The sequence below is a fragment of the Pleurodeles waltl genome, chromosome 12, assembly GCF_031143425.1.
Source record: "Pleurodeles waltl isolate 20211129_DDA chromosome 12, aPleWal1.hap1.20221129, whole genome shotgun sequence".
Taxonomy (NCBI): domain Eukaryota; kingdom Metazoa; phylum Chordata; class Amphibia; order Caudata; family Salamandridae; genus Pleurodeles; species Pleurodeles waltl.
In genome coordinates, this window is record NC_090451.1 from 360,182,254 (window position 1) to 360,197,914 (window position 15,661).

Sequence of the window (15,661 nt, forward strand, 5' to 3'; positions counted from 1 at the left end):
CATTACCACAGAGCCAGCTCTACGCTCCCACTAAGAGTAGAAAGCCTGACTCTGGGTTGAGAGGGAAAGCCAGACGTTGTGGGGATGCGGAAGAAGGATGAAAGGATGGCAGGTATTTGTTTTGTTTATTGGGGACAGAAGGGTGTTTGGGTGCCAGTTATGGCTTGTTTGTGGAAGAGGTATGGAGGGTGACAGGATACCAGGTATGTTTTTTATGGGAGCAGAAGGTGGCAAATCGCACACATTCTTTTCAACAAATTGAGTTTTAGGTCTGTTCTTTGAGACATCTTTAGCTATACTGCCAGGCTTGCATAATGTACAAACATATGTCTTTGGTCAGCAGGCTTCTTCCTTTGGTCACATTTTGACTGCTCATCACAGGAAACATCCAGGGGCAATGGGTCAGCCCACTTTACACACTGGTTCCCTACACTGGTTCGCATCACTGTAAGTGGCCTTGCAAATCCTGTGCACATAGTTCTCATCCATCTAGAAACAGTTCCTTTCTCCTCAATGATAAACCTGGTTCTAAATGTTTTTCTTCGTTTTAGCTTTTTAATATTAACTTCAAACAGAGGCTATTTTGCGTGCACTTCGGGTGCAGATGGTCATTTATTTTCTTTATCCTTTTTTAAGTTAGAAAGAGTTTAGGTGACAGTGTAACATTTTAGGTGACTGCAATTTGATTGCGTGTTTAGCTGATGACTGATTCTTATCTGCTTTACAAATAATAACAAAATGCAGGGAATAAGCGAAAGCTTCCATAAACAAAATGCTAGTAAATCGGCTACCTCAGTGAATGCTTTTTACATTTAAAAAATGTAATGCATGCATACAGCAGCCATGTTTAGCTGGCCAAGCAAATATTTTTAATTTTTGTGTCACATTATTGCCAGACCAATTGGCTTTGCTAATACTTGTTGGGGTTAAGGGAGGCTAGAAGAGGGGGAAGGGAACAGGGCCCAAGGGGATGGGGGGAACAGGGTTGGGGCTGTGCCCAAAAAGAGCAGATCATTAAAGTAAGGATCATGAACAGGTACCACAATCTCTATGTGGAATACAGAATATATTGCAAAACACAATATTGCCTCATTCCATCTATATTTCGGTTTTGGACCATGCCTAGTTTCAAAGTTTTAAGCAGCTCTTTTGATACAATACAGTTAGCTATTATAGCACTTCGCTGAAAATAACATTTGCACCCTGGATTGCAGTAACCCGGTTTGTGTAAGAGACACAACCTTCGTGACTTTTGCAAATTGATAAAACATGTTCAGCTCTTGCAAAATAAACATCAACATTCAAATCAATAACACTCCAAACATATTTGTTCACATTTGCGATTTTTATGCACACCAGTGGCAACCCCTCTTTTACAGCGGCAGCTCCTTCACTAAGGCAGAGGAGTGTCGTCCCACTATTCCCAGCAGTGCCGAAATGGAAAAATAAAATGATAATAACACAATGTTGCTATCATTTTATTTTTCAGTGTGGAGTCAGGTTAGGGGAGGGCTGGGCTGTGTCACAGGGAGGAGTGGTATGTGCACCATAAGTGCACATGACGGTTTGGCATACTGTCTTGGCCGGCCAAACAGACATGCGCACTTGGCAATGCTCCACCCGGCTGTACAGCACAGCCAGGTGAAGAACAGGCACAGGCTCCCACTCCCTGTCTGAGCGCCAAACCAGGCCACTCCGACGAGTCATGCTGGTGACAGCAGCGTTGTGATAGGCTTAGGGGAGTCTGGGAGCCTGTGTGCTTCTGTGCTGTCAAACACAAACATTACAACAACATGTTAGGGGGAGACTATTGCCTCAGCACAGCAATATGTTTTGAGAACAATTCCTCGACTTAGAAATTAGAAAAGTTGTTAACTGTAAAATCTGAAACTCCTTTCTAAAATACAAAATCCCCAAAATATAAATACATTAACGAACGCTATTTGAATGGATGTGAAGCTGATAAAGCCTGATGGATCGAGAGCTTGGGGAAAAGAAATAAAAACAAAGTATGGAAACAACGTGTGGGTGTGTTCATTTATTTCTACTTGTCGGAGACTGCTATCAAGAGACAAGTGCTATTATTTGCTCTTCTTAACGTCTGCTTTTTCCTCTGGGTGATAATGAAATATTCACAGCCATATCGTCTTTATGGCTAATGAAGCAGAAAAAGTACTTACATCCATTATTTCAGAATATATTGTTTCAAAAAGGCGCAGATACAAAAAGCCCCGGGGTTAATCAAGACATTTACTTTCCCATCAGTAAATTGTTAGAGCGTGCGAATGTGGATTATTTTACACCGGGCAAGTTTCGTACGAGTGGAAATGTAGGCATGTTTGTAACAAAATTCTGAATAGAGACTGCTAATGTCTCGTACAAGCAAAATTGTAACAACTAAGGTCCAAAAGTTCTGGCTATTACCATTCTTACAACTGAGTCTCAGCAAGGTAACACAAATCACCCTGTGAGAGGCAGCCTCCGTGGTGTGATCGAGTAAAAATAACACAGAAACTGGGTAGAAACAGGAGATTATCACAACCATTGGGATTGCATACCCCTTCATAAATGGTTCAGATATTTTGGGTATCTGTAAGATCACTTATGGTACCTTAAGAGCTTCCCATGCATTTCGAGGCTTATGGGAGTATTCAGTTTGCCAAATTGCTCAATGTCGTCAGAATATTCAAGCATCCAGTACTTGAGACTCGCTTACAAAAACTGTTGCATTCCAGGAGTTATCTTTGTTTGCTTCAACTAATCGAGTAGAACATGGCAACAAGGATTCGTAGAAGAGAAGCCTGGGATTAGAAAGACTGTTGTGCAGATACTGCATGCACTGGTAACCCTGGGTGGAACCTACATTTTCAAAACAGACAAACTGTACCTGAGTTACATCCCATCACTCTCAAAAGCAGCAAGCTAACTTTCCATACGTGGATAGTGCATGCTCTCTTTTTGAATGAAGAACCACTGGGTATTGTAGAGATGAAGGGGGTCTTTCTATGACTACACTTTTAAATGGCCATACCACAGTCTTCATTACACATGGCCAACAAAAGGCTCACAGTATCTGACATACAATGTGGAGTCTCTTCATCCCAAAACTGCAATGGGAGTGAGGAGGACGATAAACATGAAGGGACCGAACACTACCAGGCCTGGAAAAAAAAAATCACAAACAAAGCAGAAAAGTTGCCTTTGTCCTGAGGAGCACTGGGTTGAGAACGCAGGACATCGGGAATTTCAAACCAGGCTCTGGAATGTGAGATAAGACTAAACACTCTTTACAGATGAGAAACTGGAGAATATATTCCTATCAGTCACTATCAAGATCAAAGAGGCCCTTCTCTGGGCTGCAACGGATCAAACAGTCTGGGTGACCCAGTGATTGCAAGAAGGGTCTGAACCTGTAAGCCTGCTCTTCCCAGGGAGAGATCTCTCCAGAGGGCCCACCTCCATAACGATCTGCATGGGAAAAAAGAGTAGGACCTTCACAAAGTGTGGTGGGATGCGCCTCAAAAGAATACAAGCCTGAATTATTTGCCTCATACGTGTGCTCTACCATTTCTGCCACATTGCTACCAAGTCGTCCTTGGTGCCATTATGCTGGCTCACTGGACAAGGTCAGTGCTCCTAAGTGGGAACAGACTTTCTCTCTGGGAGGTTTAACCGGGACCTGAGTATAATGAAGCTACTATTATTAATATGTAGTCTGATCCTGCAATATGCATAAACATTTTTAAGAACATTCCAGTGCACCGACAAGCACTCTAATCCTAAATACCTCAGGCATTTCTTATGAGGATCAGCTAGATTTACCACAGTTTTAAGCCAGGCAGGCAGGGCACCCTCACTACCCGTTGTGGAGCTGAAAAAGGGTTCACATAGCCTGGATCATCAGCGTATGTTTGGAACTGAAGGCAGGGTGCTACCTGAAATTTGATGTTATGGAACCAAGGGACTGGCACAGTTCCATTTATTGATTTTACTATTGTTCAAAGGCTTCTGGATGCTCCCATTGAAAGATACAATTTCTACAAGTTTGTGTTCATTAACAGTACGTCTTAGGACAGACCTGCTTAGTATTCTACAGTTCAGGCGACAGACATACACCGGTAACTCACACGCCAATGGAACCTTAAGTCCTCTAGCTAGCAAATACCAATCACAACCACCAGAGCATCAAAAATGTTTTAGAATTGACTGTCACTGATTTAGTTAAGGTAGTTAATTTCACTAAAGTGCTGCAAAGCATGCACAAGTGCCAAAATGGTTTACAATGATACATGTTACTGCATATTCGGTTATCAAGAAAAAAGAGGTTGATATAGGTTCTGCAAGAGTACCTGGAATGCAGTTCGGTGCTTCCATTATTGTATTTACTTCCTCTTTCCCAAATTCCGAAATCCGGTACCCGATAAGCCCTTTCGACGCAGAAAACCAGATTTTGGATGAATGACACCTACGACAGAGAAGAAAAATAAAATCAATATCAAGGGAAGTTGAAAAGATTACTAATGATACATTAAAGTATTAAGATTGCATAGCATGTATATTAGAGGGGGGAATGACACACAGTTGGAACTATGCACTTAATCAGTTCTCTTTTTCAAAATAATTCAACAGTATTCTTCCTTGACGTTAATACTTTTAATTATGTGAATTAAGCCTGGTCCATATTATATCACGTAAAATGAGATGACCAAAAACATAAATTTAGTTACAGGAGCAAGTCTGAAACCCAAGTGTTTGTTAATTTCTTTCATAATTATCCCAAGACAACGACTGAGGAACTGAGGAAGTAAAATGCATTTTTTTATTGAAGGGAATTATATTTCACATTTTAGTCACTTAAAAGATATGTTAAGCCATATATTTTTTAAACATATCTTCATTAATTCTTTTCAGATTTACAAAGTATATCAATTAATGCTACAGCCGCATCAATAGATTAATATTATTCCAGAGTGCTTCAAAAAGAGAACTTTGGTCTAAGATCTATTTGGAGACAATGCTATCCAAAGCAAACAAGACAGATGGAGGAAGGAGCAGGGGTAGGATGCACAAATGGTGGGGAAGCCGGGTGGATCACAGTAAATTTCGGCTGTGAAGAAAGGTTAACAATCTAAACATGAAAGTAATACATATTGACATTGCAGGATCAATGGGTCTGGGCAATGTGAGTAGATATTGCTGTACTACTTTAGGAATCTGAGGCATCTGGGAGATGGGAAAGGCCATATAGAGGCCAGAGAGCTGCAGTAGAACTTGGGGTCCACTCCGTGGCTAACGATCAGTTATAAGAGCTATGGCAACCATCATGGAAATCAGGGGCAACCATCATAGTCAAAGGAAAAGGTCTCAAAAACATTCAAGAACATACAATCCAATGTTGTGAGCTTTACATATCCAGTCAAGGGTCGCATAAGCAGTCCTGTAACTGCACCAGGTCCCAAAATGGGTATGTCATGTGCTCATGTAATACTATTTCAATAATTTCCGAAAATCATTTTCTGAACGTGGGAGTGGTAGCAAATCCAAAGTGAAAAAGGATGTAAACCTCAGCTGCCGTCAAATAAATTGCTAACCATGGTCACCAAGGCACAACCGTGTCTCAGTGCCAGAGGTGCTGTGCAAGTTTTCCAGATGGGTAAGATTTATAACTACTACGTCTGTTTGAAATGCCCCACACTGCTAGTCAAAATGATCGAACTTCGTCCAAGGCCAAAAACAATTATCAAGTCATAAGCAGACAACTGCATCGCCAGCATGTACATTCATTGGATACTCCAAATTATTTTCGGTTTTTGATCAGGGTACCAATACCAATTTGTTCAGGAAAATAAAAAAATAAAAAAATCAATTTCAAGCGAATCCGAATCACACATCTATCATCATGAAACATTAGAAAAGTTAACCCGTTTCTAGAACGTGTACAGTAAAGAGCTGACTGCCAATAGAGGTGACATTTGTAACTGCCAATTTCAAGAATATTTCTGACAAGTAGGCCGGACATAAGTCTTCGGTCCAGGCCCCTATGGGGGGCCTTGCCGAATCTTCAGGCAGTGCACGAATTGTATGTATTCCCACAGAAGAAAGCAATACAGATAAAATTCAATTGGTAGGAAGGTAAATGATTTTAGTTCATTTTCGACCAGCATGTTTTAGTGGTAGCCAGACACGCTATTTGTCTATCTAGCCAGTAAACTGCTTTTCCATCAATTAGCAGGCTTGGATTATCCCAGATGGGATTTGCAGTGTATGACTCAACATACTGCAAGGCACAGGTGGTTGGGCTGGACGATTTCAGGGATAACTATTTACAAAAGTATAATGTTTTGAGGCCTAGGTTTCTTTTAAGGAAGTCTACACCATGTAGTGCAAAGTCACTGCAATATTTGTCAGAGATGGTTTACCACGTTGTACAGTTCAATGCTTGGAAGTCAAAATCCTCTTGGTTGTAAGGTCACATGTAGCTTCTCTAGTTTAAAACTTGGCCATTTTCCTCTTCAGATAAAGGTGTTAATCTTGCTAGTAATGTAGTGTAGACAGTGCACCAGAACCCGGAGACGAAGAATGGCGACTGCAGAGCTTAATAGAGAGGCTACCGGCCTTTTTATTGCTTGGGAACTTCAGGACATAGAAGGTTGGAATTGAAACCATTTGCCAAAATCCTTCTAGTCTATCAGGGGGGTCTAATGGTCTAATAACATTCCACCCTAAGCTCTATCCACCAGGGCATCTAAGAAGCTTACATGAGAGCCAGTAGATGTCGCTTCCGTTCATTTCAGCAGCATTTGTGCCACTTCTCACGTTTTTGACCATTTAATTAAAAGGCTGCAAAATCTGAAAATCATTACAGGCATCAGGAAGGGGACGAGGCCTGGTATCTGATACAGTAAGAATTATTTTATCTGCATATAACATGCGTTTGGATTTAACTGCAACCATCAGTACACCCTTGATGTGTGGGGATTGTCTAATGGCCAATAACAGACGTTTCACAACCAGCAAAATGAAATCTGAGAGGAGGCAGTCTCATTTTTTGTGTGTGTGAGGAAAACATCACACATGCCCCACAGCAAATATGTGCAGCGGATTAACTATAAAGCCTTCGGCACAGGGTTTTTGCAAAGGTCAGTCCTCTTCAAAGTTCCAAACAGGTGTGCCCATTTGGCTAGCTTTTCGTCCTTTCAGTGTCTCAAAATAGAGCCAATATCTGTTCCAGGCCATTTCTACTTTTCCATAGTAAGTTAGAGGGAGTTCCGAGATGGTTCCATGATGCTCTGCCAAACACAAGCCTAACCTAAGTATTGTGGACAAGTTTAGGTATGGGTCTTCTTAGCTCACGGAGAGCATGAAGTCTGCTCAGTTTGGTAAACAGTGTGGTAATAGCATTATTGAATTCAGGACTCAAAGAACCAGTTTCCTCTGCTTCCCTATTTACCGTATGTAGGAGCAAAGACAAGGGCAGCCTATCAACTTTATACAATTTGTCGGGCATGCAGCCATCTCAAGGGGCTTTGTTTGGGCACTTATCGTTAATGAGTTCTTATATTTTTTTCTTGTTCTGGGAGTATTGGTTCATGAAAGATTCTCGACAAGTGGGGAAGTCAGAGCTATGAGGCTTCCAGGAACAATAACTGGGAACATAGTTATAACGAGATCTCGCCCCTTAAATTATTAATACAATCTTTATTGTCAAAGAACAAGTGTGGATCTGTCAGACCTGAAGTAGAATTCCAGGAAAGAAAAATGAAGGAGATAAACTGGACTAAGGAGAAGGGAGTGGATGGAGGCAGAAAGAGAACAACCACACTGCTTTGCTGCAGTCATTTTCGAGAAGTTCAGTCTCCTCTTGTGAAAGTGCCAATTCTTGTGAGATACTGGTAATCCTTTCGCCATCTTGGGAGAAAATAAACAAAAGGTTCCTCAAGCAAAGGTATTTGCCTCTGACCATCGTCAGAACAATGATGCTCACGTCATGGATGTCTCCAGTCCAAGACATCTAGGATTCCGTTTTACCCTATTCATGGTCAGAGTTGGAAAGGCCAGTGACGTTTTCAGGAAACACTGCTACAGGGAAAGTTAACACATAATGAAGTGGAATTTGTAGGCAAACTTTACCTTAACAATGTTTCTAGGTAGAACACGAACTGCCTCTTAAACAAAGGATTGGTGTAAGTGCTATTTTCTGAAAAAGATATCTAATTATTTATTATCCCTGAGAAAATGAAGTTGACTAACAAAAAGTACTGAGGATATGTGCCGACTGAAAATAAGTCAAAAACGTATCCTAGGTTACGTTGAAGTAAAATCACTGGCACAATTTTTCTGCATGTTAAGATAATAAGTGGCACACTATGCTTCGTACCTTGCTCTCAGAACTCATTCAGATCCACAAGCAGATTGATTTGAGTATGAAGTGATTGAATTAAATTGATGGCGATTATTTTCAGCGTCTGATTTTGATTGCCAGGGAGTAGTAACTTACTCAAACCATTCATGTACTTGTATCATTTTCCTTATCAGTTTCCTAAGATCCATGGCAGCAGTTGATCCCCATAAAGCCATTACCCTACAGAAAAGCAGTTGTGACAGTCTTTGAACAGTAGTGTTTTCTCTCTATCTAATCTACCGCCTCTTTTCCTTCGTGCATCTTATGTTTCGCCTCAGGTGTGGTTGACATTATTGGAAAGAGTTGAAGCTTGGTGGGGGAAGGTGCAAGACAGTGTTTCAGACTGATTTCCATAAGTGTTGCCACATTTGTTTTTAATTAAAGACACCAAAGAAGTTTCTGAATGTTTTACCTAAATACCTAAACCCATTAGGTGAGTACAGATTTCTTCCTGCAAACTGAATTTCTCATTGTTCTAGCTGGGTTGCTAGAACATGGCCCTTGCGCTTTCGACTTCTTTGACGTGGCACTATCTCAGGTGGTTAAAAGAATACTCCGCCTTCGAGGTAAAGGGTGTATAAAGCACAATTGTTTTCAGGGTTTTGGAGAGGCCCAAAGCTCATTTTTGTTATAATGTAGAGTCAATTCTTTTATTTCCATCGCTAGTGTAAACCACAGTTTTTGCACTTGATCTGTACTGAACTGTATTCTTCATCAAACTGATCCATTTTCAGCCACTAGGAAGGTCAAGACAGACATCACAATCAGTCATTCTCTTTCTTTTTTCAAATTCATACAAGCTAAACAGAAATACAGCATATCCCACACACAGAACTTAAGACAACAATAACAAAACACAATTGACTGGAAGGTATAGTATAAATAAATGAATGCATCTATGCACAAAGGTTCGTTCTCTCCTCTCTGTGCAAAGTATTTAAAAAGTCAAACATGGGTTTTCTAATCTAGCAAGAACAGCAGTGACAAAAACAATAACTTTGTATTTTTCTGGAGTTATTTCAGAGCACCCTACCAATATTACTTCAGGTGTTATAAAAAGTTATGTTTTTAACAGCTGGCCACGCTCTTGTTCTACCAATTGCAGTAAATCTGTATAACCTGCATGTGATAAACAGGTGGACTGTGTATCAGCATTGTCAATATAGCATCTACGACATTCTGAATCTACCCAATATCCCCATTAATGCATCCTGTCTGGAGTATAATAAATGTCACGGATACATTTATAATGGTGAATTTTACGCTAGGAATCATTCAAAAACTTATGACCCAAGCAGGTACAACACAGTATCAACTTAAGCAAAACTGGTTTGGAAAGCTTCTGGGACCACCGCTCCTCAAAGTATTGGATATTATTAGGTTGCTTTTCCAAACAAAGACCATAAACTTTGCTAATAACACCCTTATCTCTTGAAGACAAAAGTTATTCTAAAAAAGGAATAGGATCTGATTGACCACTTGGCCTCTAAAGTAATCCCTGATCTTAATTACTTAAAATATCCTCAGTTAGAATTTAGTAAATTGGTGACAATGTATCAAACTGGATTAGAGAGTTATCCTCCAAATAGTTGGCCAACAGTCTGCAGTTTTGTGCAAGACCAGTTATGGACTAATCCATCTGAAGAAAAGCTGGGGAGGCACGGATTGTCCCATAAAGAGGTGTATTAATTCTAAGGATTGTAATTTATTATATATGGCATTCTAGACATGTCCATATACCTGCAGGGCCTTAAATCTTCTCCTCTTAAAGTAAAGAAGCTAAAAAATCCCTGATGCTGATGTTAAATCACAATAAAAATCTCCGAGAGGCAGGTGGTAGAAAAGAGTGCACAAACTTGTGAAAGCCTGGTCAAAAGACTAGCCCAAAAATAAACTTCAAGCTTGGGAGTGCCCACCCCCTTTCCCTTAATGGTTGTTGTAACTGGGAGGAGGCTCCCCTTGGTTTCCTATTTTGTCAAAGAAATTGGGACCATATTCTGTCCATCTTAATGAAAAAAGAATTAGGGATCCAGATAGTTAAGCGCCGAAAACCCCCCACATTTTTGGTAACACCAACATCTTAATGATGTTGCACTGGCCTTGAATACCAATAGGTAAACGTTTCCATTTAATGAGGAATGGCGCAATATTATTCATCAGTGGGATATAATTTATGGAAAATACCTTATCAATATTAACTATACTCTGACCCCCAGGGTATGTGGCTGTCGATACAAATCGAGGATCTTGAGCAGGATGTCTACCATTACATAGAACTTGATTCTTGCCTTTTTTAACGCATAACCAGATAAGGTGCCATATCTTCCAGCTTTGTATTCAATTGTAATTATATTTCTATAGCTCTTACTACCCTTGACAAGGCGTCAAAGTGCTTTTTGACAAGTAGTGCACTACTCTGGAACCCAAAAGGATTAGAATAGGAAAATAAGCGTACAGTATTGGTATAGGGAGATAAAAGTTAATTTGAGCGGAGGAGTGTGTCAGTTGGATTGAACAGAATAATGGAGGGATAGATGAGGTAAGAGTCCAGAAGTGCTAACTGGAAGATCATATTAGTAAGATGAGGTTTGGGATGAGTAAGGGAGGAAGGAAGAGTCCATGCAAAGGGATTAGAGAGATCATAATGGTAAAATGAAGTTTGGGATGAGTCAAAGGAGGGAGAAATGAGGGAGAATTTAGTAGGGTTGTTTGAGAGATCACAGTAGTAAATTGATGTTTGGGGTGAGCCAGGAGGTGTAGAGAAGGGAAGAGTCTAGGAAGGGTTATTTTGGAGAGTCCAGTGGTAGAATGGGTTCGGCTTGAGTCAGAGTGGGGATAGAGGATAGATTGATAGAGGTATAGGTTGATGGTGAGACAGAGTAAAGCTTTCGAGAGAGTATTTTTTTCCTCTTGTACAGTAATCCACACCCACCCTAAACCTTAAAAAAAACAAAACACACCCTAAACAATAAAGATACCCTTGCCACTATAAAACCCCTACCCACTCAAAACCCTAAAAACACACTTGCCACCCAAAAACCCATACCCACCCTAAAAATACCCTTGCCACCCAAAAATGCACATCCACCCTAAACCCTAAGAATGCCATTGCAACCCAAACACCCACTCACCCTTAGCCCTAAAAATACCCTTGCCACCCAAAAGCCGCATCCACCTTAAACCCTAAAAATAACCTTGCCACCCAAAAGTCACACCCACTCTAAACCCTAAAATTACCATTGCCACCCAAAATCCCATACTGACCCCAAACCCTAAAAAAAAAAAAAACTCTACCCACAAACCCATACCTACCCTAAACCTTAAAAATTTCCTTATCACCCAAAACCCATACCCACCCTAAACCCTAAAAATGCCCTTGCCAATCAAAAATCCATGCCCAACATAAACTCTAAAAAGTGACCTTTGCCACCCAAATACCCTAAAGACGACCTTTGTCAAACTATATATACATATATAAAACCTACTGGCTGGCAGTCACCAGTAGTTAGTACTAGTTAGAACCATGTTTCCAAAGAAAAGGCGTTGACTTGCCTATACCTTTAGCACCGTTTAGCGAATCTTCACAACATTTTTCAAAAAAGTGCCCCAGTGATTCTTGTTGTGCACAGATAGTTCCGGGGCGATCCGTCAAGCGGGGGATGAGAAAAAAAAGGGAGGAGGTAAAAAAAAAGTTGTGTTTCCCATGTCAATTGCCATAGGACCTTTGAACATGCCTACAGTCCGAACCACTGGACTGAATTATACCAAATGTGGCGGAAAGCTAGCTTTTGGTACGCAGATTGTGCTTTTGGGTATTTGGTGTAAATCCATCAAGTAGTTTAGGAGAAATTAAAGGAAATCCAAATTTGTATATCTGTGGTCGCAACAACTTCGCAAATAATAACAAGCTCATGAAGGGAAACGCACAGCTCTGACTGGCTGCCAACACTTCGAAACAAGAAGTTTTGGCAGCAATCCTGGGACTCTACTTCTGCCAAGTCCTACAGAAAGGCCCCCCAAAAAAAAAAAAAACACCAGCTCTCGCTTCTAGAATGGAAGTTTCCTCTGATTCCCTGCCTGCAAGATGCAGGCAGGGAAAAAGAGGAAACTTCTTTCACAAAGAGGGAGCGCAGCAGCAGTGCTGGCTCCCACACAAGGTGTGGAGCCAATTGGGACTGCAGGGGCCTTCAGGCTCCCCCCACGGTCCCCAATATTGTGACTGGGTGCCCTGGGGGCACCCAAGTCACATTCTGGGCCCCAGGGATTGGGGTCATGGGGCCAAGATCGTCCCTGAGGAGGGGGCCATGCAGCCCCCTCCACCCCAAAAAATGTATAATTAAGATGGGCCCTGGGGCCGGGATCCGCCCTTGGGAGTGGGACCACATAGCCACCCCCCCCCACCAACAAAAATAATAATTAGGCCGGGCCCAAGGAGATGGGGTCCCCTGATCTAAGATCGGCCCTGGGGAGGGTGTTCACAAGGCCCCCCTCCCACCAAAAAAAGTGATCTAATATGTGAGGTCATAAGCAGTGCATTACAGGGGCACAAGTTATAGCTAGCTGAGGTAACTATAACTGCTGAATTTCTATGGTTTTGCAAGTGTGAAATGTGAGCCTAACTATAACATACCTGTAACCTTTGTTTTTTTATTGAATATAAATATTATATATATATATATATATATATATATATATATATAGATAAAAACACACACACACACCTAATACTTTCTTGTGAAATCCTTACATTTACCTGTAAAACCTTCGCAATAAATATGCCTTTAACATGATGAGGGCCCCCTTCACACTCAGACACGCCAAACGACCTGCTCCTTCATGGTCTACACTAAATAAACAGTACTGAGTTGGATAGCCCCCTGTAAAAGCAGCCACTCTCATGCCTAACCGAGTATGACATGCTGTATTTTGCCTATCCATAAATGTATGGCAGACTTGCATGTATGTTCTCATATCAACGAAGATGTGATACTATATTTGATCTGTCACCTACAAGTGTAGTTACGTAATGCTGTAATGTAATTCTCATTCTCTTTTTTAGCTTATATTTTTTGCTTTTCTCCTTGACTGCATAATGAAAATCAATAAAACTTTAAAAATCAAAATGCCCATCCCTGAGCCATATATATATATATATATATATATTTATTTATTTTATCTACTGGACGCCAGTAGGTAGTTCTAGTTAGTACCATGTTTCAATACAAAAAGTGTTTTTTGACTTGCCTATATCTTTGGCACCGTTTGACTAATCTTCACAAAAATTTCCCAAAAATGTGGCTTGTGACTCTTGTTGCACACAGGAAGTTTGAGGGTGATCAGATTCCGGGGTGATTCGTCAAGCGGGGGCAGAGAAAGTGTTGCTTTTCCCATGTTAATTTCTATAGGATCCGTCAACACATCTACAGCCCGAACCACTGGACGGAATTACACCAAATTTGGCAGAAAGCTAGCTGCTGGTACACCGATTGTGCTTTTTGTTGTTTGGGGTAAATCCGTTCGGTAGTTTAGGAGATATTGATAGGCAATTACATTTGTATAGCTCTGGATGCGAATATTTAATGAAGTTCGCACATTTTCGCAAATTCATATGCAAAAAGAAGTATTGCAATTGGCTGACTGCAGCTTGACTAGAAAGTTGCGACCGCCATTTTATTTCACGGGACATGGTCCCCAGAGGAGAAAATTCAAATTGAAAGTGGCATAAGGGGTTAGGGTGCAGGTACCCTGACCCAAGGGGTGTGATATAGGTGTTTTATAGGGGCAAATTATAGGTTTAATATAATGTGGCATCACAGCAAGCAATATTCATGAAAATGTGCACATTTTTACAAATTATTCACAACTGTGATATATATATATTTTTTTTTAAGTTAGAACACTTAAGAACAGTTTACTGAGGAAGTAAAGACATGCAACATAAAATGATGGAAAAGTATGTAATGCAATGACTCCCAAAGTAACTCCTGCATTGCAACCGTAGCATATGATGCAGACTACAGTTAACTGATGATCTGGCCTGTCCTTCTGTATGGCTGATGACATGGGTGGTCTGGTCAGAAGCAGATTGTACTGTATGCGTATATAGTTTTAAAAGCCCAAAAAATTTTTTTGAAAGGTAGTGCTACAAATACTAGATTTTGAGATTCATGTCATTTGTCTCTGAGACAGTATGGCAGGATTGTGCTGGTATGTTTAGTTAGAAGAGGAATATATATATATATATATATATCATTAAATAGCCTCGAAATCTGCCTGCATTGGGCTAATTAATATAATGCAACTATCATTCTTTGAGAGTAATGAAGACTGGGCATGAAATATAAAAGTAAATAAAGTGTAATACTTGTTCAAAATCCAGTTACGCACAGACGCTACTAAGCCATCTGCAAAATTAGCAAGTTGTGATGCGATGAGCCCAAATGAATACGAGTTATTTCCTCAGAAACCATATGTCCATGCTCCTCAAAGAAAGGCCGGGGCAGTACACCTTAACACCCTAGTACCTCTTTCTAAAAGACCTAGTCCCCAACAGCAGGCACAATAACTTGAGACTAGTGCCAAACACAGAAAATCCAGGAGATCAGAGGATAACTAACTGTGAGGCTCTATAAGAGCACTACAATCAATCTGAAAATGAAAGATGTAACAAAATGTACAATTCATTATTTCAAATGAAAGGGCATGAGAGTGACATAGGGCCCTGTTGTTCACAAAAATGCACTGTTCAATCAAACTAGAAACATGCTTAATTGTGATGGGCGGCTGCTCACTCCTGCACTCTACTCACTCTGCTCACTACTGCACATTTTTCTATTTTTCATTTATTTATATAAATACATGGATCCTCGGGTTCTAAGTGAGGCAGCATGGTCACCTCAGAAGGCTCCCACAAAGCCTGACATGGGGGCCTTCAGGTTGCCTCTGAAAAGAAGCCTCTGGAGTGGCTTATCGGCAAACTGTATACATTATTTTAGTAGGTAAAAAAATGTGCCTCCTTGCATTAAAGACTCTAAATGACCTTCCCCGAAGAAAATTTGTAAACAGTTTTTAAATGTCTAATCTGAAAGGATGGTGCAGAGATCCACGGTATACAAAAGGGTGGTTGGCCACAGGGCCAATTCTTGAGAGGGTTAATTTCTATAATTTGAGAGCTCAAGGCCTGCGCTGCTTTCTATATTTCCGCTTGACATAAAGGGGGTTCACCTGGCAAGCAGAAGCAAAGGCCTGCCAAAAACAAAT

General features: G+C 40.7%; 1 protein-coding gene across 3 annotated transcripts in view; it reads right to left on the reverse strand.

Moving 5' to 3' along the window:
* Nucleotides 1-15,661, reverse strand: part of PHKB (phosphorylase kinase regulatory subunit beta) — a 1,122,330-nt gene that overhangs the window by 746,896 nt on the left and 359,773 nt on the right. For all 3 annotated transcript variants that reach the window (XM_069216595.1, XM_069216596.1, XM_069216594.1), the window contains one exon: nt 4,350-4,465. In XM_069216595.1, the coding sequence (XP_069072696.1) occupies nt 4,350-4,465 (116 nt within the window). The remainder of the gene's footprint in view (nt 1-4,349; nt 4,466-15,661) is intronic.